The sequence below is a fragment of the Babylonia areolata genome, chromosome 10, assembly GCF_041734735.1.
Source record: "Babylonia areolata isolate BAREFJ2019XMU chromosome 10, ASM4173473v1, whole genome shotgun sequence".
NCBI classification, from domain to species: domain Eukaryota; kingdom Metazoa; phylum Mollusca; class Gastropoda; order Neogastropoda; family Buccinidae; genus Babylonia; species Babylonia areolata.
In genome coordinates, this window is record NC_134885.1 from 22325060 (window position 1) to 22348418 (window position 23359).

The 23359-nt window shown below is 42.4% G+C and overlaps 1 protein-coding gene across 1 annotated transcript in view; it reads right to left on the reverse strand.

Annotated features, from left to right (window-relative positions):
* The window catches only part of LOC143286311 (uncharacterized), a 44459-nt gene extending 21518 nt beyond the window's left edge, over positions 1 to 22941 (reverse strand). The window contains exons 1-14 of the mRNA XM_076593850.1: positions 22886 to 22941; positions 20035 to 20148; positions 19024 to 19088; positions 18298 to 18481; positions 17011 to 17141; positions 14522 to 14554; positions 13588 to 13678; positions 12456 to 12538; positions 11362 to 11439; positions 7715 to 7803; positions 6365 to 6633; positions 3806 to 4013; positions 1838 to 2647; positions 626 to 721 (exon numbers count right to left, since the gene is read on the reverse strand). Of these exons, the coding sequence (XP_076449965.1) occupies positions 626 to 721; positions 1838 to 2647; positions 3806 to 4013; positions 6365 to 6633; positions 7715 to 7803; positions 11362 to 11439; positions 12456 to 12538; positions 13588 to 13678; positions 14522 to 14554; positions 17011 to 17141; positions 18298 to 18481; positions 19024 to 19088; positions 20035 to 20148; positions 22886 to 22933 (2299 nt within the window). The 5' untranslated portion in view covers positions 22934 to 22941. The remainder of the gene's footprint in view (positions 1 to 625; positions 722 to 1837; positions 2648 to 3805; positions 4014 to 6364; positions 6634 to 7714; positions 7804 to 11361; positions 11440 to 12455; positions 12539 to 13587; positions 13679 to 14521; positions 14555 to 17010; positions 17142 to 18297; positions 18482 to 19023; positions 19089 to 20034; positions 20149 to 22885) is intronic.
* Between the last annotated feature and the right edge of the window lie 418 nt (positions 22942 to 23359).

A 23359-nucleotide genomic window follows, 5' to 3' on the forward strand; every position in this document is an offset into this window, starting at 1 on the left:
TATTTGTTTTTCCTATCAAAGTGGATTTAGCTACAGAATTTTGCCAGGAACAATCCTTTTGTTGCCGTGGGTTCTTTTATGTGTGCTAAGTGCATGCTGCACACGGGACCTTGGTTTATCGTCTCATCCGAATGACTAGCGTCCAGACCACCACTCAAGGTCTGGTGGGGGAAGAGAAAATATCGGCGGCTGAGCCGTGATTCAAACCAGTGCGCTCTGATTCTCTCACTTCCTAGGTGAACGCGTTACCTCTAGGCCACCACTCCACAAGATAGAAGAAAGTCTGGACAATGATGGGCTTCGGTATTAATTTGTCTCAATTCTGTATATTTAGGACAACAAAAAGAAAGTGTATTTCATGTTCAATTGTATTGGAACAGCAACTATCACCATTATTCAAATTTGGCTTGTACTGTAAATAACAATGTTTAATTGGAGACATACCCATTCTAAACTTAGCAAGGCAATTTCAAAAGTTAACATTCCTGAGCCAGTATGAATACACTTTAGGAGTTATAGTTTGGTTGAAGCTTGCATACATTTGAGTGCAGAGAGACAGAGATTTATTTATTTCTACTTGAGGAAGAAATGAGAGACAGAGAGACAGAGAGAGATTTATTTCTACCTGAGGAAGAAATGCTTGTCAAAGGGATGTCTGCTCCATTAACCCGACGTCGTTTCTTCTTTTTCATCGTCTTGGCGATGTTCTCTGAAGGATTATCTGCAGAGACAAAACGGGGTTGAAAGTAAAATGAAGGGAAACAAGACCACTTTCCCCACACTGAGCAGTTCAAGATTCTGCTGATGACACCAAACAAACTTTTTCAGGCTTTATATCTGCTCCATATTTTTGTTGCATACATGACGAGACTGAATTGTGCCATTCTGGTTAAAGCAAAGTTACAGGTGCAATTTTCTTTTGTTTTTCATTTTTTTCATTCTTGTTTTTATTAATATTTCTATTCCCTTGTTTTTACACTTTCTCTGTAATAATCCTGTCAAGAGATTACATTCTGGACACATTAAGCTCCTGAAAACACGGCGACCTGGAAACGCTATCACCTGGAAACATGGTGATCTGGAAAATTCTTTCATCATTTCAGATATTTAGCTGTGGTAGACCTGCTAAACTCCTGAATCAAAACAGATCACAGCACTACGGCAAACACATCACATGCATATATCAAAACGATGGGTTTCAATAATCTGATTCATTCGTTTGATGACTTGATGTGTTACAAACATGAAGCGATGTGACATGCACAGCCTCTAAGTAGGGTCACAATACATGTTAAGCTGCAAACAGAAAAAGAGATGCAAACCCAGTTTCTGGAGATGACAGCAACCACAGGATAACCAGCACTGTGCTATAACACACACACACACACACAGTCAGCCTGGCTTGGAATGCAATGGAAGCAGAAAAGAGATACCTGCTGAAAGACTGCCTGATTCAGACATCATTTGTTAGCCATTTTGCACAATGAAGCAATCATTCAAATTCTGAAGCTGCTGCATATGTGTGTGTTGTGTGTGTGTGTGTTGTGTGTGTGTGTGCGTGTGCGTGTGTGTGTGTGTGTGTGTGTGTGTGTGTGTGTGTGTGTGTGTGTGTGTGTGTGTGTGTGTGTGTGTGTGTGTGTGTGTGTGTGTGTGTGAACATGTGTACATAAGTTTACAAGCAAAAGTAGGCTCTGTGTGTTTGTGTGCACACACGTGTGTGCGCATGTCAGAATGCACACATAACAAGTGACATGAGCATGCACGCATAAAAACACACAAAAAAACGTACGACCAATGGACAACCGATCAACGACGTCACGCCCACAGTGCCACCTACCTGGGCCTGCTCTGCGCACACATACGGGCACCGTGGGGAACAGGTCCTTTCTGCCCACACCTGCCTCACTCCCCACGCTCTCCACGGACCTCTGACAGTCTCCTGCTACCTCCCCAGACACTGCTCCCTGAACTCTTGGCACCTGATCACCTGCTCTGCTCTCAGCGTCAATGTCTGCACCCTGATTACTAGCTCTGCTCTCAGCATCATCGACTGCATCTTGATCGCTGGCACTGCTCTCAGCATCATCGGCTGCGCCTTCCACTTTGTCTGTGATGTTCTGATTATCATCTGTTTCACCACCTGCTGTGTCTTCGGATGTGCGAGTCCCTTCGTCATGACCTTCAGTTCCACACACAGAATCAGGACCGGTGATCCTGGGACTGTCGCTGACAGTGTCCATGTTAATCAGGCTGTCTCTGTGTTCTGTGAAATTCTCATCGACAGAAGAACGTGTGGAAACATGTTCCATCCAGCTGTGAAGCTCCTCTGAAGTTTGTTCAGACACTGAAGGGACAGGACTCCCTGTCTCCTCAGACCTGCCTGCCGGGTCACTGACGGAGTCGACAGAAGGACTGTGCCCTCTCTCAGCCTCCACAATATCCATCACCGGTAACTCAGTGTACTCCTTGGCCTCACACATCACTTCCGGAACACTGCCGTCCGCAGCTGCACTCTCTGAAGCGCTGGGTGGCGGGTTTCCTGCAGCCTCTGCTCGCCAGTCTGGTTTCATGGCGCTGTTTTCGGGTCGGTCAGCCAAGTGTTCCGTGTTCTCCTCCAGAATACTCAGGGGAGAGGTTCTGTTGCTTTCTAAACATGGAAAAACAACAACAAAAAGGCATCTCTACTTTCCTGGCCGTCAGCTGCTTGAAACCTGCTTGTCTGGTTTCAGCATTAACCACTTCTGTGCCAGTGCTGTGTCTCTGCCTATGGCACAACCACTTTTTGATTGAAATCTATTAGAAACGTGTGTTTCTGCATTTAGTGCTACCATTTTTCACACAAACTCATCTAGTCAAAACAGAATTGTCAACACTGACCACTATGCATTTTCTAGCATCTAGCCAAAACTACTTTCTCAGATCTGGGCTTCAATTTGATTAAATATAAACATGGCATGCCAAGCACTATATAGAATCAATCAGAGCAATATATATATGTATGGCCTGCATGCAATAAGATGAAGCTTATGTACTGAAATAAAGTGAAATGTAGTTAGCTTTTCTGGGGGCTGGGGGGGTAAAGAGATATATAAGTATATTGAGAATACTGGATATGTAAGCTTGTCTGCTAACAAGTGTGTGTGTGTGTGCATGTGTGTGTTTGGAGTAGGAGGGATGGGGTGGGGGTGGGGGGGGGCGCATGCAGTCTGCATAAAATGTACATTCTTAAAATCATTCATCATATATCATGTCATGTCTGTATTTCCAGCAGACTCATACAAAAATAATAATTATAATCAGGTCTTAAAATATTGGAGAATCATGTGACAAACTGCAAGATTGAAGTCATCATGATCATGAAACTACAGTAATCAGATCTTAACAATGAAGTAAGAATGCTCAAGAAGTATTACTGCTGATAACTATGGTGCCAAAAAAAAAAAACAAAAACAGCAACCACCCCCACCCCACACACAGTAACACACACTCTCTCTTTCTCTGCCTTTTTAATGTCAATGAAAAACTATTGTTAGCAAGCCCCTCATTGCCTGTACCCACCGAAATGATGCCTATGGCCTGTGTACAATGAAACATTTGTTCCCTGTTTCCCCTTCCTGGGGGACTATGGCCTACATATATAACCCATTTATTCATTCATTCATTCTCTCTCTTTTCCCACCTCTGTCTCTCTCTCCCTCTCTCTCTTTCTCACACACACACGCACACACACACACACACATATGAAAAACTTAAAGCTGGCAAAAACACATTCCCAACAAACATATCCCTCTCCCCTTCCTCTTACTGCTATGTGGCTGGTTCACAAGGACACCACCGAAGCGATTGGGAGACCTGCGTCTGTCTGGGTCCCCGAACGTCAGAATGCCGTCGTTGACGACCACGATGCCAGAACTGTGGGTGGTGTAGAGGGGAGAGAGGGCCCCGTCCCCTAAACCTTCCTCTTGAAAAATGACAGACTCCATGGAACTCTCGCTCACATCTTCCAGCATGGCCTGCAAGTTTCAGTTTCACTTTCAGGGAAGCGTCAAAATATTCAGACTAGCGCATATACACTACATCACATCTGCTGTATATGAAAAAAAAAGTTCAAATATAAATGATTAAATAAAAAATATTAAAAACAAGTAAATCAATACTTAAAAAGAAGCAGATAGCTGAACTTAACAAAAAAATTCCAACAAGCTGGATCCGCCTTGAAAGCCTACCCCAGGTTTGTGTAAAACATTGATAAAGTGTTAGTAAAGTGGTGTGTGTGTGTGTGTGTGTGTGTGTGTGTTTAGTAAACTGACTGGTAATGACTTATATCATGTTAGTGTGTGTATGTGTGGATATGTGAGCATGTGAGCGTGTGTGTGCATATGAGTGTGTGTGTATGTACATTTGCATGTGCATGTGTATGCGAGTGCATGTGCATTTGCGGACATGCACATGTGTGTGAGTCCATGTTTGGGCATGTGCGTATGTGTGTGCATGTGCATTTGTGTGTGTGTGGAGGGTGGTGGTGGTGGTTATGTAAAACAGGGAGAATTAATAGTTCATACACCAGGTTATAAAAACTAGCTTTAATAAAAAACAAAACAAAAAAAACCAACAACAACAACAAAAACAACCAACAAAAAACAAAAAAAAAACACCTAGAGGTACAGATGTGGTAAGGGAGTCAAATCTATTCATCTCTGTTTGGATTTTCTTGATCTCTCTTCAGATCTGCTGCATAGTCTGTAGATCTATCTCAACAAACCAGGCTCTGATCTAATCAACAGGGACAAATGAAAGGTAGAGAGAGACATTGCAACAAAACTAGAGAGACTAGTACATACTTATACAAGAGAGGCAAGGCCTTCAAGACTCACTTGTGATACACTGAAAAAAAAATCCAAGCTTTTTATGTATTGTGTATAATTTCAAAATGTAATGTTTAAGATGAGAAAGATCAGTTTAAAGCGAATTAAGTCCCCTAACATTAATTACAGAGTAATTTCCCTTTTTTACTATCTGCACCAAAAACGTTTGCAAAATAAATAAAACTTCCATGCTTAGCAAAAGAAGTTCCTGTTTGAACAAAAAATGATAATAATGACTGCTCTTGTTGTTGTGTCAGAATATGAGATCAAAGTGCCAAGTTTAGGGATACAAAAAAATATAAATATAACAGTAAATGCAGTTTGCATATAATTAGGCTTCATTCTTTTTTTTTTTTGTGCCCATCCCAGAGGTGCAATATTGTTTTAAACAAGATGACTGGAAAGAACTGAATTTTTCCTATTTTTATGCCTAATTTGGTGTCAACTGACAAAGTATTTGCAGAGAAAATGTCAATGTTAAAGTTTACCACGGACACACAGACATACAGAGGAACACACACAGACAGACAACCGAACACCGGGTTAAAACATAGACTCATTTTGCTTACACAAGTGAGTCAATAAAGGACAAACAAAACTCACACTGACTGGCAAACAGGGAAAACATCACCCACAGTTTAGGCAGTGGCAGGATCATACCTCAAGCTCAAGCATTTGACTTCCCAGAGGAAACACTCACTAACACAAGCACACACACACACACACACACCAGGATCATACCTCAAGCTCAAGCATTTGACTTCCCAGAGGAAACACTCACAAACACACACACACACACACACACCCATATCAAGTAAATGCATTTTCTTTTGGTCTGCCCTAAGTACTGTTCCCTGCGTTCTCAGTTTATTCCTGCTAAATTTCACAAACATCCAAGTGCATCTAAGATGTCCATGTTGTTATCTTGTGCGAGTGAGAGATTGAGTGTTAGTATATGCAAGTTTGTAATCAAAGCGTTTTCATTACTAGCAAATGCTCTAGAATCGTTATTGATGCCCATGTAGTTCAATGGTTGTCCTAATATTCATTTCCCTGTATTAATTCTGTTTGTCCTTGTGAACTCCACTGTTATGGATCTGTGGTCTGACAATTAAAATATTTCGACTTCGACTTCGACACCCATATCAAGAACTGTGATGAGAAGCATCACTAAAAATTTCATTTTATCCACCCCCCAGAAGAAAACCCAAGCAAAATCCATATGAAATAAAACACAAACAATCTCCCCCCAAAAAACAAAAGATGATATAAGCCAGTATCAGCCAGTTCACTAAACACACACAAAACACTGTACCAACTCTGTTACTCACAGCTGTGACAGACAGCCAAACAGACACACACACACACACACACACTACCCCCCCCCCCGACCCCCCCCCCACACACACACAAACAAGCACCACATCACACACACACACACACTGACTCACACAATCGCACAAACACAAACACACACACACACAGCTCTCAAGCCACACCTGCACTTTATCCCCAACATGGCCATGTCCCCCCTCCCTCAGCAAGGCCAACAGCTGAGGAAGCAGCTCTTTCTTGACGTGTTTCAGAACCCTTGGTTTTACGCAGAAGTGCTCCAAGAACAGCAGCAAGTCCGCGGCGATCAGGCAACGCTGGCGAGTCACCAGGGCAGCGCACAGGTGCAGTATGGGAAGGAAGACGAGGCGACGGACCTTCTGGGAGTCGAGAAAGACGTACACTTCGTTTTTGACGATGCAGACGTCCTTGATACCTGTGGAATGTGGAAGGGAATGTGAAGGGCTTTGTTTGACAGGTACACCTCCCGGAAAATATGTCTGCCTACATGGTGGGGTTAAAAAGTCGATCATATAAGTAACAGCCCATTCGTGTGTACATGTGAAGGTGGGAGTCACAGCCCACAAACAAAAAGAAGTTTGACAAGTAAACATACATGTTATCAGCATCTGTTTATCTCGTGAGTCAATGGTCATGTCTTGATCCATTAAAATCAACCCTTCTGAGAAAAACGTTTTGAGTGGCTCAGCAATGGTTTGAAAGGTAAATGAACATGAGCATTATCAAACAGCTGAAAATCACAAAATGTAGATAAACACTGTGTGTGTGAGAGCGAACATGTGCACATGTATGTATTTAAATGGGTGCATGTATATATATATATATATATATGTAAAGCAATGAGAAGAACCGCCACTACGGCAGTACTGCCAAGCCATAGCAAGACGACGAAGGCAGCAGCAGCAGCCATTCCCAAAAATTTCCTGTGGTTTCCCTGTCCTCGCTATGGAAGTTTATGCAGATCCAGACTGGGAATTCACAGCCATACACGAGTCCTCACCAAACGAGACTGAGAAGCACACAGACTTCATCGTCAGACCTGATGCACTACCAAGATACGTATGTGTGAATTCACTTCACATAGACTTCATCGTCAGACCTGATGCACTACCAAGATACGTATGTGTGAATTCACTTCACATAGACTTCATCGTCAGACCTGATGCACTACCAAGATACGTATGTGTGAATGCACTTCACAGAGACTTCATCGTCAGACCTGATGCACTACCAAGATACGTATGTGTGAATTCACTTCACATAGACTTCATCGTCAGACCTGATGCACTACCAAGATATGTATGTGTGAATTCACTGCTGCCTGTGTACAGTGCTGCATGCGTGCAGAAGACCGATAGCATCGCTGTGTGGGTGGAGACATTTTACTCAAAATTTGTTTAAAACAAGAAAGAAAAAAGAAAGAACCCAAAACGGAGCAAGGAAAGGCTATCTGATGCACACACTTCCTTGGCCACCACTCCACAAACACGCCCTACCTTTGAGAGCGTCAGTCCACAGCACCACTTTGACGTTGATGGGGTCAAACACGAACAGACTCCGGCTGCTCCAGGTCAGAATGAACTCCCTGTAACAATGATAATTACAACACAAATCATAATGACAATGTGCATTTATATAATCAAGACCAAAGTTTGTTCAAGGACAAAAAAAAAAAAAAAAAATTAAAACAAAACTAATATACAAATGATAATGAGAAAGAGCATTCATACAACCAAAGACCAATTTCTTTTTCAAGGATAAAAAATATTGAAACAAAACTGACTCTTTTTGTGCTGTTGATGAGTACGCTCACTGGTCAAGGGTTGTCACCTCACTGAGAGAAAACTTACGAGTCTGGATGTCAGTAACCATCTTTTACTCTAGATTCCTTGATCTTGGGATTGCATCATGTACGTTCAGCTTAACTCACTCTGGACGAATAGCTTTCTCCCTTGCTTCCCCTTGCAGACGACCCATTTGTTAGGGTTAGGAAAAAAAAATCTCAAAAAATACAAAACACAAAGTAACTGAATGAAACTCCCTGTACTTGACCCACTGACCCCTCTCCTCACGTCGTGTGTACGCCCACCCGCCTCCCTCTCTTCACAGCTCTCAAAAGCTGAGTTACTGTCCGTACCTTCTTGCTGCCAGCTTTCTTCTCTGCAGATACTGTATTCAACGTCTTCATCATCCTCGTCCATGTCGAAATTTTCAGTTTGAAGCATTTCAATCACTTCAGCAGCAGTAAAAAGCCGCAGTCGTGATCTAATTTCCTCCAAAAATTTGCACTTGTATCGCCTGCGACGCCATTTTTGATACGTATGCAGATTAGTTTGCCATTTGGGGTACCAAGGTCAACGGCTGGCCAGCGAGTGTATGGGTACGGAAACCTCACGAAGAAACTTTCCATTCCTTGACATGTTCACAATGCCCGGTGTAGCTGCGAATTTTATGATAACCCATGAGGAAAACATGGACAAATTATTAATTGTCGAAACCACTTTCAAATATCCAGCATGACTGACTACACATGAATAAACCGACCCCAACCCTTTGACCATTGCTGACAAAAGTGCTTGTCAGTGACAGGCTGTCTTCTCACTGTGTTAAAACAGAGCTTCCAGGTCAGGATGTCAGTCATCATTCTCTGTTCTGGGCTTCTTCTCACTGGGATTACATTACTGTTGTTCAGCAAACTCAACAGCAGCACTGAAAACTATACCAAAAAGTGACTGCAGTAACTGCAGTTTAGACTGATGACCTCTGTCACAGAAGTGACTGGATATATCTGTTTTGTGTGTGTTGTGTGTGATGCTTCAGTTAGGTGTAGTGTTTGAGATTCTCATGTACCGTAAAGTTCGGTCTATAAGCCGCGACTCTTTACTCCAGCTTCAGCCTCTGTGGCTTATACAATGATGTGGCTTATTTGCGGATTTTAACGATCCCGGGAGTGTCACATTCTCGTCTATTCTTAGCTGCCCTTCAACTCACCAAAATCATGATTTCTGTCCATGAATTTTTGGATGAGCTTCAGGATCGTGTGCTAACTGTTCATGTTTTATAAATCAAATCCGCACACATTAAAGCCTTCAGATCAGCATTCAGTTCTACTCTGCTCAAGCGTACACCCTCATCATGCCGAAAACGCGACGTTATGCCTATGATGCAGCCTTCAAATTGAAAGCGATCGACCTAGCAGATGACAGTGCAAGCAACGAACCAGCAGCGACTTCCACCTTCATGAAGTGAAAGCGAGGCTAAGTCAGTGACAAGATGACGGAGAAAGCTGTGCTGGTTCTCTTCAACTCAGACACTGAAGATGAAGATTTTAGTGGATTCAGTGAGCAGGAAGACATTGAATAAATGTGACTATCCCTAAATTATAGATTGTATTTTCGTTGTGTTATTTTCTTATTTTTTTTGTGGCACAAGCAGTATTTTCGCTTGCTTTTCTTTGTTTTTTAAACAAATTTTTTTCATTTAATTTTTTATTTAGTTTCTTTTTTTTCTTTTTTTCTCAAGGCCTGACTAAGCGCGTAGCGTATATGGATTTGTCCGAACGCAGTGACGCCTCCTTGAGCTACTGATACTGATACTGATACTGTGTTGTTCCCGCTTGTATTTATTTCATAACCTACAGTATCGACAGCTTTTCTTAGCATCAGTATGTGTTCCGGTACCGGAAATAAGTGCGGCTTATAAACCGGTGCGGCTTATGTATGTATAAAGTTGAATTTTTTCCAAAATTTAGTGGGTGCGGCTTATATACCAGTGCGCTCAATAGACCAAACTTTACGGTAGTTGGCGATCATGAATTTTAAGTGAAATTATGTGTGTGAACGTTTTTAGGCAATAAGTGCCAGGCTCTGATGTTGACAGGATGTTTCCAGGGTGTAAGTTCGACAGTTTTCCTCACCTTGCTATATTTCTTGCATTTTGTTTCCTCTGTCCTCTTTCTCTTTTGATCATTTCCTCAATAAATGTTCTCAGTCTAGGTATTTGTATTTGTATTTCTTTTTATCACAACAGATTTCTCTGTGTGAAATTCGGGCTGCTCTCCCCAGGGAGAGCGCGTCGCTATACTACAGCGCCACCCATTTTTTTTGTATTTTTTCCTGTGTGCAGTTTTATTTGTTTTTCCTATCGAAGTGGATTTTTCTACAGAATTTTGCCAGGAACAACACTTTTGTTGCCGTGGGTTCTTTTATGTGCGCTAAGTGCATGCTGCACACGGGACCTCGGTTTATCGTCTCATCCGAATGACTAGCGTCCAGACCATCACTCAAGGTCTAGTGGAGGGGGAGAAAATTTCGGGGGCTGTGCCGTGATTCGAACCAGCGCGCACAGATTCTCTCGCTTCCTAGGCGGATGCGTTACCTCTAGGCCATCACTCAGGTTATTGTCTCATGCTGTGTACGTTATCATTGAGCTCAGAAACCTTTCACCACCAGTCAGTTTAGAGTGAAACACTCCCTGGTGACTTGAAGCAGGTACTAGGCCATAGCCTTGACATGGGCTTAGTGGTCAGCGAGGCTCTAAGCACCATAATCTGATTTGATTTGACTCCCTGGTGCCAGAAACAGAAAAGATGGCAACTAAGAATAGCTAGGGTTTCCCCTGTGGCGTGAACCAACTATGACCTATCCAAACACTGAAAATTAAGAGCAATAGGTTTGTGAATAACCAACCCCTGATCTGGTCACATTTCAGCAATATCAGTGCTCCACCTGGCTGGTGTTTAGATGCGACATTGATGGTGAAAGAGGTAAAGCTTCATTTCTTTTGTTATTAATGCCTCCATGAATCAATCAACAACCATCAACCTGAAGATCTAGTCATCAGTCCCATCCACATATAATATGCAGCTTCTGTTCAAATGTGTGTGTGTGTGTGTGTGCACGCGCACGCCTGTGACAGAGAGAGTGTGTGTGATGTGTGTGTGTGTGTGTGTGTGTGTGTGATGTGTGTGTGTGTGCGCGCGTGCGCGCAGTGTGTGCATCCAGCAGCATTGCTTGTTCATCGCTCCTCATCATCCACCTTGGGTTTGTGACAGTCTCATTTCAGTACTGTTATCAGTTTTAGGGTTATCTGAAGAAGGGGGGTTGGGGGGGGAGGGGAACGTTCAACACAATATTCTGCTCACCCAATGGAGTGCATCTGGAGAAAATTCACTGACTGGGGCCCAGGTACTGGAATTTTCAATGCTTCTGTCAGATCCACCCTGGAAGTGGAACACACACACGTAAACATGAAGAAATATGTAAGTACCGTAACTACCATGTAAGTACCCACCCCCTCATTATTGTGAACTTCCTTTAAGTGTCCATCCCCTCAGTACTGTAAACTAGCTTGTAAGCACCCAATTCTTCATTTTCAGTTTCTCAAGCAGGCGTCACTGCGTTCAGACAAATCCATATAAGCTACACCACATCTGCTAGGCCTGACCAGCGGCATAACCCAACGCGCTTAGTCAGGCCTTGAGCGCATGCGTATGTTTGTGTACATTTCTGAGTGGATTTCTTCTACAGAATTTTGCCAGAGGACAACACTCTTGTTGCCATGGGTTCTTTTTCAGTGTGCCAAGTGCATGCTGCACATGGGACCTAGTTTATCATCTCATTTGAACGACTGTATGCTCAGTTTGATTTTCCAGTCACACTTGGGAGAAAGGGAGAGAGTGGGATTCAGACCAAGACCATCATGGACTCTGTATTGGAAGACAAGTGTCTTAACCAAGACCATCATGGACTCTGTACTGGCAGACAAGTGTCTTAACCATTCTGCCACCTTCCTCTTTACGCAACCACACCCTCAGTACTGTTAAATAGCTTGTAATCCACTGGGTACTTTACCATTTGTGGGAGTCTCTTCCCTTACTTAGTTTCACTGTACTGTACTAGCTGGGCGCTTATTACGAGGTGTGTTAAAAAGGTATCCGACCTTTGTTCATAAAAACTACTCGTATCCAGATACAAACAAATTACACAAGTCTCCAGTGATCGTAAAAGTCTCCACCCTTCACCCACAAGGCGCCGTCACCGTGATTCGAACCCGGGACCCTCAGATTGACAGTCCAACGCTTTAACCACTCGGCTATTGCGCCCGTCGACTAGACAACAAAATGCATTAAAGTATCAGAACAAATGTATCAAAGACAACAAAATGAACTGAAGTATCAGAATAAATGAACACCAAAATGAATAAAAGACCTGTGACAATCTATGGCAGTTTACTGACCCAGGTGATATGATGGGCAGTGGCTGGGTGGCCAGAAGTTGTTTGAACTGGTGAGTGTTCAGCACGTTCCCTTCAAAGTCAACCTGATCAGTGAAACACAGTTTAATATAGAGATCAATAGCTGTCATAATAACACTCATTAATTATAGCAGTCATTTTTGATAATTTATGTTAAAACAGAACTCTTTTCTGTTAAATCTGGGAGTTACACTGATGCAACTATCTACAAGGAGAAGTCTGAATTTGCCATGTGACGGGACATGAATCTGAATTAACTCTGGAAATTGATTTTTGACTCACTTGCGCAAACAATGTGTCTATGTGCTGAGTTGCATATGTGTGCATGTGTGTGCATGTGTGTGTGTGTGTGTGTGTGTGTGTGTGTGTGTGTGTGTGTGTGTATGTGTATGTGTGTTTGTGTGTGTCCTTCGTAAACTTTAGCACTGTCATCCATGTGATTATAACACCCAATACCCTCACTCACACACAGTCAAGATACACACAAGCACACACACACACACACACAGAACCCAAGCACACACACACACACACATTCACAGCACAAACATTCAGACACACACACACGCAAACACACACATGCACATATCACACACACACACACAGAGCACACGCACACACACAGCACCCCCCCCTCAGCCCCCAAACATACACACACACACACACACAGTGCACCCCCCCAACCCCCAAGCACACACACAGAGCACCCCCCCAGCCCCAAACACACACACACACACACACACACAGAGCACCCCCCACCCCCCAAACATACACGCACATACAGCACACACACACACACACACAAACAGAGCAACCTCCCACCCCCCAAACACACACACACACACAGAGCACCTCCTTGCCCCCCAAACATACACACACACACAAACAGAGCACCCTCCCACTCCCAAAACACACACACACACACACACACACACACACACACACACACAGAGCACCTCCTCGCCCCCCAAACACACACACACACACAGAGCACCTCTTCGCCCTACCCCCCAAACACACACACACACACACAAACAGAGCACCCTCCCACCCCCCAAACACACACACACACACACACAACCACCATGCGTGCAGAGAAAGAGAACCAGTTCACCTCCCACATACGGGACCCAGGTCTGGCACAGTAGATGACTGGGTACTTGGAGCTGGGCTCCAGGTAAAAACAGGCTCCGAACTCCCCTTCCCTGAAAGCCAGTGCTCCTTATTTAGTCTCTCTCTCTCTCTCTCTCTCTCTCTCTCTCTTTCTACACATGCATACATACACACAACACAAATATTGATATCCCACGCACTCACACACACACACACACACACACAAACACACACACATATAGAGAGAGAGAGGGAGGGAGGGAGGGAGGGAGAGAGAGAGAGAGAGATGTAGACAGAGAAAGAGAAAGACAGATAGAAAGACAGAGAGACACAGAGAGAGAGATATGTATATATGCATGTACAAAGATAAAAAAAACCAACCCAAACAACAGCAGTCTTTGCATATCTTTAAAACTTGTAATTGAAATGCAGCAATTTTTTGCTGTAGTACAGCAACTTCAGGCTAGGGCACAGAAGTGTATGTAGAGTTCCAGACATAGGAGTTGTATATATGTAGTTCTAGACATCATGCATAAAGCCTCCTTTTCATGTGAACTCAATGAACACACAATGATAAAAAAAAACCCAACTTCATCAAACTCAGCACCATAAGAATGCAAGTCTTCTTCTCCTTCTTATGTGTTTGTGGGCTGTTACTCCCACATCCACACATGTATGTATGTATATATGTATGAGTGGGCATGGGCTTTTATATGTATGATTGTTTTTACCTTGCCATACAGGTAACCATTCTCCATTTCTAGGGGTAGAATATGTAGGTAAAATATTCAAAACACAAAAATTACTATTCTTCAAAGATTAATCATTCATAATGAAACCATCACTGGTATGAAAACACAAAGAGGAAAAAAACGAAAGCAGACAGGAAAAAACAGAACAGACTGAAAGAAGAGAAAAATAAATTCCGTGCTTACCTTGGCTTTTTGCCAATTTGTGAAAACTGCTGTCTGCAATACAAGATAAAGCAAAACTGATCAGTCAACATATATATTTTGCACTCATGTGTATAAACAAAGTGTGTCCATATAGATGCTATCGCTCGGTTTCAGTTACCCATGCACAGATACTTGGAAAAAAAACACCAGCAAACATAATCAACAGAACAGAAAGTCTTAAAACATTATGGAAGAAAGACAAACAATGGACAGCTCCTCTGCCTGGGAAAGGGCACTGTGACAATGTAGCTACTGCTGTTGTTGCTGCTGTAAGGTTTGTTCATTACATCAAGAGAGAACTGTTGTTGGACTTCTTTACACTTCATTCTATCGGACTTCTTTACACTTCATTCTATCCAGCACAGAGAGGTCTTCACACAAAGAGAGGTGGGGTGGGAGTGCCTTGGGCGGTCACTGCATGCAAGAAAAGCAGCAGAGGAGGCAGAGACAGAGTGGTGCTACACAGCTTGGGAAGAGATGGATGTTCTCATTCCTTGACCAGTGGTGCCAAGATTTATTTTTAGGGTTGCTGCAGTCCTTGAGCTGACCAAACTCCACAGTTGTTAACTCACTCTGGACGATGGGCCCTAATCAAAGGCCTATTCACGGGTGTTCAGTGCTGGCACTTTAGTTGGCCCTGCGAAAGTTCGTGAACCCAGGAAGTAGGGCATGGATATAAATAAACGCGGCTGACAAACAGGCCGCGCCAGCGGCACTCGCTGTACGCTTGTTCGGCGGTAAATCTGCTTTGTTTTTTCGCGCATCATCTCCTCGGATGTATCGGAAATAACGACTAAAGAAGTGGTTTTCTAAAAAGAACACAAAATAAGCTTTCCATTGACTCCAAACACAATATGTTTTCTTACATAGCGGTTGTTGTGGCAACGGCTGAAACATAAATGAAGAAAGAGAAGAGAAGGATAAGCAGAAACATGATCGCAAAAATCGTTAAGTTTAAATCCCTCTCTAAGAAAACAGGCGTTTAGAACAGTAACATCGTAAATACACACAGAACATATAGCATGCCTGCATGCAGATTAGCTTACCTTTTGAGTTGTGCGATTTTTCTTGGCAGCACAACAAACGTTTAAATGAACACACTGTAGCATGGTGAGAATGAGCAGCAGGGGGATGGAGAGCGGGGTGAGTGTGTCTGTCGGCTTATGGCACTGCCGTGCCCTTCATTCCACGAGAAAGACGAAGATTTTTAAGGTAAAAAAAAAAAAAAAAAAAAAAAGAAACGATGATGTTGATAAAATAATGAAATTGTGTAAATCAAATCAAACTGCACTCCAATAATACAAGCAGGAATAGCAATAATTCAACTTTCTGTAATCGCTGCAGAAATGTGTGGATGCTGTGAAAAGGTGGGAAAAGCGGGGCGGGGGCCGCGGGGCCGAGTGAAACAAAGAAGGCAGTGTCCCAGTTTGGCGCGCGGGGCCAGAAATACCGCGGCGAATGTGCCGGTCAGTACAGAGTGCGGTGGGAAAGTCTGGCATTAAAAAATTTTTGACCCAAGACGCTAGACGCTGCTCGGCCAACTAAAGAGCCGGATTTTGTGCTCGGCTGAGCAGCCATGTATTGTTTACAACTGTTTCAGACGAAGGAGCCCCATCGGAGCTTTTGAAAGTTTTGAAGTTTTGGAGTGGCACCTAATTTGCATGAGTTATATGCTAAAAATATCTGAACTGATCTTTCCACTCTCCACTGCAACCAATAAAATGCTGAGTGTGCTGTGCTTGCAAGCAGGAGAGTTATTTTCTAAGTGACAAGTTCACATGAACAGTGTGTGTCAACGATGGCGTCTGACCCAGTTTCTTTGCAGTCACACGGCATACAACAGAATTAGATGAAGGAGCACTGTCAGGGCGATATAACATTCTGAATTTCAGTCTGTTTCAAACTCTGTGTGCTTTCCTAGATTCATTTACAAGCAATCAGGGTATGCAAATGTTGAACAAAAAAAATATGGATAATTTGATCATCTCACTGGATAAGAAGGAAGGTAGTTTTACATTTTGTCCCCAACTAAACCGTTATGTTACTGATCAGACTGGAAGTTTTCAGTTTATAAACTCTAACATTTGTTTCTTTGGCGACTTTATTCCTTACCCATACAAATGGGCAGTCTGTGGGGAAAGTCAGGGGAGCTAACTGGCAGTACTAAGTGAATTTTAAGCAGGCCCAGCACCACAGTTGTTAACTGAGAGACAAAATCCGGGTCTGATCCAAAGCTGGGGTAAATGATGGGCTGGGGCTGCGCCAGTCAGGATTATATCTTGGGGAGCGCTGCACCAGCTGGACTGGCTTGGCCTATGATACCCTGAAATGGTTCAATTCAGGGTGTTTTTTTGTTTTGTTTTAAAGGTGCTCTCCTCTAAGCCTTCCTGTGGGTACTATTATACCAGAAAGGGTTCCTGCCGACATGCATGGAACAGATACAGACACAGATGCTACAGGAGGCTCACTTGGCGGTGTTGAGGAGGTAGGTGGCGGTGAGGGAGGAGGCCAGCAGCTTGTTGCCCCACCAGTCCAGCTGGGACACCCCACTGTCCACTCGTACGATGGTCTGCGACGGCTGGCTGAAAATGGTCTTGGCCTGCGAGATGAAGGGAAGAAACTGCACAGTGCACTTTGTTATTGTTGTATTGTATTGTATTGTATTGTATTGTATTACATTGCATTGTATTGTATTGTGTGTGTGTGTGCCTGTGTGACTGTGTGTGTGTGTGCGTCTGTGCATGTGTGTGTTTGTGTGTGCTTATGTATTCATATATGTGGAGTGCAGCTGCATGTACATATGTATGTAAAAATGTATGTATGCATTGTGCATGTGTGCATGTGTGTAGTTTGTTAGTCACATGTAGTGTGTATGTAACATTTATGTAATGTGTTTTATAAACAAAAGTGTTTTGTAAAGCAGCTAGAGCAGATTTGAATGGTGTGCTATGTAAGTATCCATTATCATAATTATTGTTATCATCATTATCATCATTGTATCGTATTGTATTGTATTGTATTGTATTGTACTTATTGTACTGATTGTATTTCATTCTGTCACACCAGATTCTCTGAGTGAAATTCAGGCTGCCCTCTCCAGGGATACTGCATCGCCACTGACAGACTTTTTTTCCAGAAATTTTGACATGAACAACCCTTTTGACATGGGTTCTTTTTACGTGTGCTAAGTACATGCTGCATATGGGACTTAGGTTCACCATCTCATCCGAATGACTAGAATTCAGACAACCACTCTAAAGGTCTAGTGGATCGGGGGGAAAAATACTGGTGAGTGTGGGGCTCTCTCGCTTCCCAGGTGGATATGTTATCACCAGGCTCCCACTCTACACATGTGGTGGACACACAGGGAGAATGTATAAATCACAGCAGCAGTGGCTGAAGGTTTCAGACAGATTAACGATCCCTTTGCCTTTGACACACACACACACAAATATATAGTCACACACTTCCTCACACACTTTTTGCGTAGACACATCAAGCCCTCACCTGATGCACACAGCAATCACTCACACAAACACATGTAACAAACACACACACACATATAAACAAAACCACCCACCCACCCACACTCACATACACCTATCCACATACACACACCCAACCACACACACACACGCCAACACCCAACCACTCACCCCTCACACACACCAACACCCAACCAGCCCCCCCCCCCCCCCCCCCCCCCTCCCCTTGCCCTTTCCCCCGCCCCCCACACACAAACCCTCGCTCCCAACCTTGGAGGTTGGCACGTTGATGTGGGTGACTTTCCCAGTGCAATCCCCGACAAACAAACTGGAGCTGGCCGAATCCCACACCATGGCCGTCACCATGGTGCCCAGGTGGTCCAACGTCTGCCGCAATCGTTCCGGTTTGGAGCGCCGCTCAATGTTCATCTCCATGACGACCACTTGGCCGGAGCTGTGTGCCGCAAACCAGCAGGGGTCAAGAGCATTCAGACATGCCTGGTTGTACACCTTCAACTAATATTTCTTTGATAAATATATGCTTAAACATAGTATGAGCTTCATATTAAACATGTCACTGGAGTTTCTCTTTTGTCTTATGCACATATATATACACATGTGTGCACACACACACATACACATACATATATATATATATATATATGTAGAGAGAGAGAGAGAGAGAGAGAGAGAGAGAGAGAGAGAAAGAGAGAGAGAGAGAGAGGTAATATATTCTGAATTTCCCTTTTCTATCACATATGTAAATACAGACAGTTTGAGCACATACTAACGCATATATGTAACACTTTTTTCCCCATCTAAAATCACTTCAGTGAATAGATCTTAGAATAATAACCAACCAACACACACACACACGCACACACACACACACACACAGAGTCTAAAAATCAAGGTCACACATATAGGTAAATATCTCTCTCTCTCTCTCTCTCTCTATATATATATATATATATATATAACGGAATGATATACAACCTGACAGCAAAGCCGACACTCAGTTCATTTGGGCTGAGGGCAACCACCGACACTGGACAAGCATCCTGCAGACATGAGGAGTTTCAGTTTCAGTTTCAGTTTGGAGTTTCAGTTTCAGTTTCAAGGAGGTGTCAAAGTATGCAGAATGTTCCATATATGACACACAACATCGACATAAAAATATATTCTAAAGAAAAATCTAAAAAGTAGATACTCGACCTACACATAAACCCAAAAAGTTGATCAGGCCATGGAAACACACAGGGAAACATGTCAGATGTAACACATACTATACTACACATATTGCATGCTTTGCACATTCAAACACACATTTTTACAGTGACTTTTTTTTTTCATTTAAACTTCCTTCTCTTTTTTTTTCTATCCCTCTCTCTCTCTCTCTCTCACACACACACACACACATGATTTGTCCACAAACCACCTATTTATGGACTTCAAGATGTCTAGTAATACAAAACAAAACTGAGAAAAAAACCCCGTAGAGAACACACATATTAGACAAAAGCTGTCTGGAAAACAAATTTATAGTTTTAAATGTCAAGACATGTATACAACAAAAGGTCTGTTTCTTATGAAAACTAACATGTCAACACTCAACTATTCACACAAAATCCACACTCTTAAGATGATGCATTTAACCTGCATTTTATGGAAAACAAAAATGCGAATAAAATTTCAGTAGCAGAAACAATGCATGCAAATATGTTGAAAATGAACTCATTAAGACCCTACCTTTAACAACAAATCATCAGTGTCAGACATTTCTATATAAGTGGTACATTTTGCACATGCATGCACACACACACACACACACACACACTCATTCGCACACACACACATATGAGTGGTTGCATACTCGCACACACACACACAAACACACACATACGCACACACATACACTAACACACACTTTAGATCTTTCTTTGTTGGCGAACAGACTAATATCATGCGAAAAAAACAAAGACAACATGAAAGAAGCACAATGCATACCACATCCCCATAGATGCTCTGCAGATGTTTCTGGGAATCTCGACCAAAAACGTAAACCCCTCCAGTGTTGCAACCAAATGCAATATAGCGTCTTGACACGCTCATACAGGTGTACTGCACAATCATTTTTTAGTTACATATAATTTCACAGCTTTATACAGATACATATCTGTATATTACACAGATAGACAGACAGACAGACAGATTGATAAACAGATACAGATATATTGTTATATTATATATAAAGTGTATTATCTTACAGTAATGCCCTGAAGAAAGTAAAATCACCTTAATGTTTCTCTTAGCAAGCTTCCTTTCTATCTCCTCCATTCCTGTACCATCCACACACACACACACACAGTCACACACACACACACAACCATTCACTCTCTCTTTCTCACTTTCACACACACACACACACACACACACACACACAAAGTCACCATTAGTGAGATGAATTTTGTTCTGATAACAATCTTGGTGACTGAGCTGGATGACAGCCTGAATTTTCTCACCAAACTATCCTAGTTATTTGCAATGCAAATATGCGTACCTATAGACCTATCTATACATACATGCACCTCTCTCTCTCTCTCTATATATATATATATTATGTATATATATATATATATATGTGTGTGTGTGTGTGTGTGTGTGTGTGTGTGATTATACAGAGCTTAAAACACCCATCCATCCGACTGTCAAGGATTACTAAACCTTCCAGCAGTGAAGTGAAGTGCTCTCTCCACTTGTCCATTGGGCAACCTATTTTTTTGACTAGACTGTGTTAATGGAAGGGCGATTTAGCAGTCAGCAGACTTATCACACTTCCCACTTACTTTTTACATTTCTACCTCCCCTTTACACTTTAAAACCTCCCACCAATGCCCACCATTCATCCCCACCCAATGTTTCTTCTCAGAAGGGAACCCCAGCAGAGTGTATTCTCTATAAATAATTTGTGTCAGTGCAGAATCAACTGATCTATGCCCCACCACACCTCCCCCTCCCCTACCCTCCACCTCATTTCTTATATCTATTGCTTTGTCATTGTATTACAAGTACTTTTTTTTCTTTTATAAATTCAAAAAAAAAAAAAATAGACCAAGTAGAAAGTTGGATGGAGGATGATCAGACTGTTTTATTTTTTGTATTTGTATTTGTATTTCTTTTTATCACAACAGATTTCTCTGTGTGAAATTCGGGCTGCTCTCCCCAGGGAGAGCACGTCGCTACACTACAGCGCCACCCCCTTTTTTTTTTTCTGCGTGTAGTTTTATTTGTTTTTCTTATCGAAGTGGATTTTTCTACAGAATTTTGCCAGGAACAACCCTTTTGTTGCCGTGGGTTCTTTTACGTGTGCTAAATGCATGCTGCACACGGGACCTCGGTTTATCGTCTCATCCGAATGACTAGCATCCAGACCACCACTCAAGGTCTAGTGGAGGGGGAGAAAATATCGGCGGCTGAACCGTGATTCGAATCAGCGCACTCAGATTCTCTCGCTTCCAAGGCGGACGCGTTACCTCTAGGCCATCACTCCATCTACTTATCCCTATATAGTATCCATAAATTCATAGCCCTGGTGTATTCAACTCTCTTAAAGACAAAAATAAAACGTACAAAAAATACAATCTGCTGCACTTTTCACCGACTTCTTGTCTGAGGTGATCTTTTGTGGCAACAACAACAACAACAAAAAAGAAAGGGAAAAAAAAAAAGAAAGAAAGAAAAGAAAAAAAAGGAAAAAAGGAAGAAAAAATTTCAATTCTCATTCTCTTTGTTTTGTTTGGCTGTAAATTCGGAGTATTTCTTACTTCAGTAAATCAAATGTAGTGCATGGTATGTGGTGTGTTTTACCAATCTCTCTTTCTCTCTTCTCACCACTTTTATTTTTTCTTTCTAAGTTTCTTTCTTTCTTTCTTTCAGATGCATTCATCCATCCAGCTGTGTATAATCAAATAAACAGAACATGCATTCTTCTCCTTTTAAATGTGGATATAAGTGGCAAAAGGTGAAGCTGCAAACATTTAAGATTTCAGACAGCAGTATAAATACTGGGCTCAGTATACCCACCCATTCTACGGCACAGGCCAAATAAACCTTCTAGCGGACAAGTGGGAAATGCTCTCTCTCCAACTGTCCATTGATCAACCATTTACTGTGTCAGTGAAATGTTGAATGAGAAGTCGGTTTCAGTAGAGACCAGTCACACTTCCTTCCAACCCTTTTTCACTGAAGTAAGGTGTGTTATATTAATACAAACATGCCAACAGGGAAACAATTAATACAAACAATGAAACATATCAACAGGGAAACAATGTATCAGATTTTAAATTATCTGAAAGATTTTTTGGGAATGTTTATTTCTTCTTACTGTTGATAACAAAACAACCACATCATCTTTTTCAAGTGAAACACACTAATTATAAAATGAATCATGTCTGATGACTTGAAACCGCTCTACTGGTAGTTACTGTCATTAACTCTCTCTTTGGTCAGGAGTGGCAAATAAAATAATATAAAGATTTTTTTTTGGGGGGGGGGGGGAGGGGAGGGGGGGTGTTGAGGGGCAGGAAGAAAAAGTGGAGTGCTTGGCAATTTCCACAATGTTTTTCCATCAAGGCAGAATAAGCAGTGTTCAATATCCACAATTCCCCTCCCCCCCCCACCCCCCTCCGCCAGGAGATGGAATGAGCAGTGTTCACAACAAGGTGTGGACATTCACTCTGTCAGTCACACAGAGGAGTGGAGGGGAAGAAATGTGGATATTGCCAAGTGCTAAAGCACTCATACCCAGGCTCTGAAACACTTCCCCCAGAACTTATTTTCCCATACTCATGATACTCACTCTTACTCTGGAAGACCCTTTTAGCGGAGCACCCAGATCGTCCAACATGTACAGCTCTGCGAACATGTGGGTTAGGGTTGCCTGGGTTGTCATGGTGGTGGTGTGACTTCAAACTTGTCTCTTCACTCCATTAAGGTGTTCTGGATATCACAAAATAACGAAGAGTGCTCTGGTGTGAGGTGGTCTTCCTATGTTTTCACTGGTTTGAGTACAGTGTCATGTGAGTCTGTTTGTGTGTGTGTGTGTGTGTGTGTGTGTGTGTGTGTGTGTGTGTGTGTGTGTGTGAATGGTTTTGTTTTGCAAGAGACAATAATTCAATATAACTCAACACTTCTGTTGACCTCTCTCTCTCTCATTCTCACACATTCACAAACTGTAAACATGTAAACTCAAACATACTTGAAACGTAATATAAGCAAGCACAATCATACAGTGGAACATGCACACACACACACACTCGCATAATGGACATAT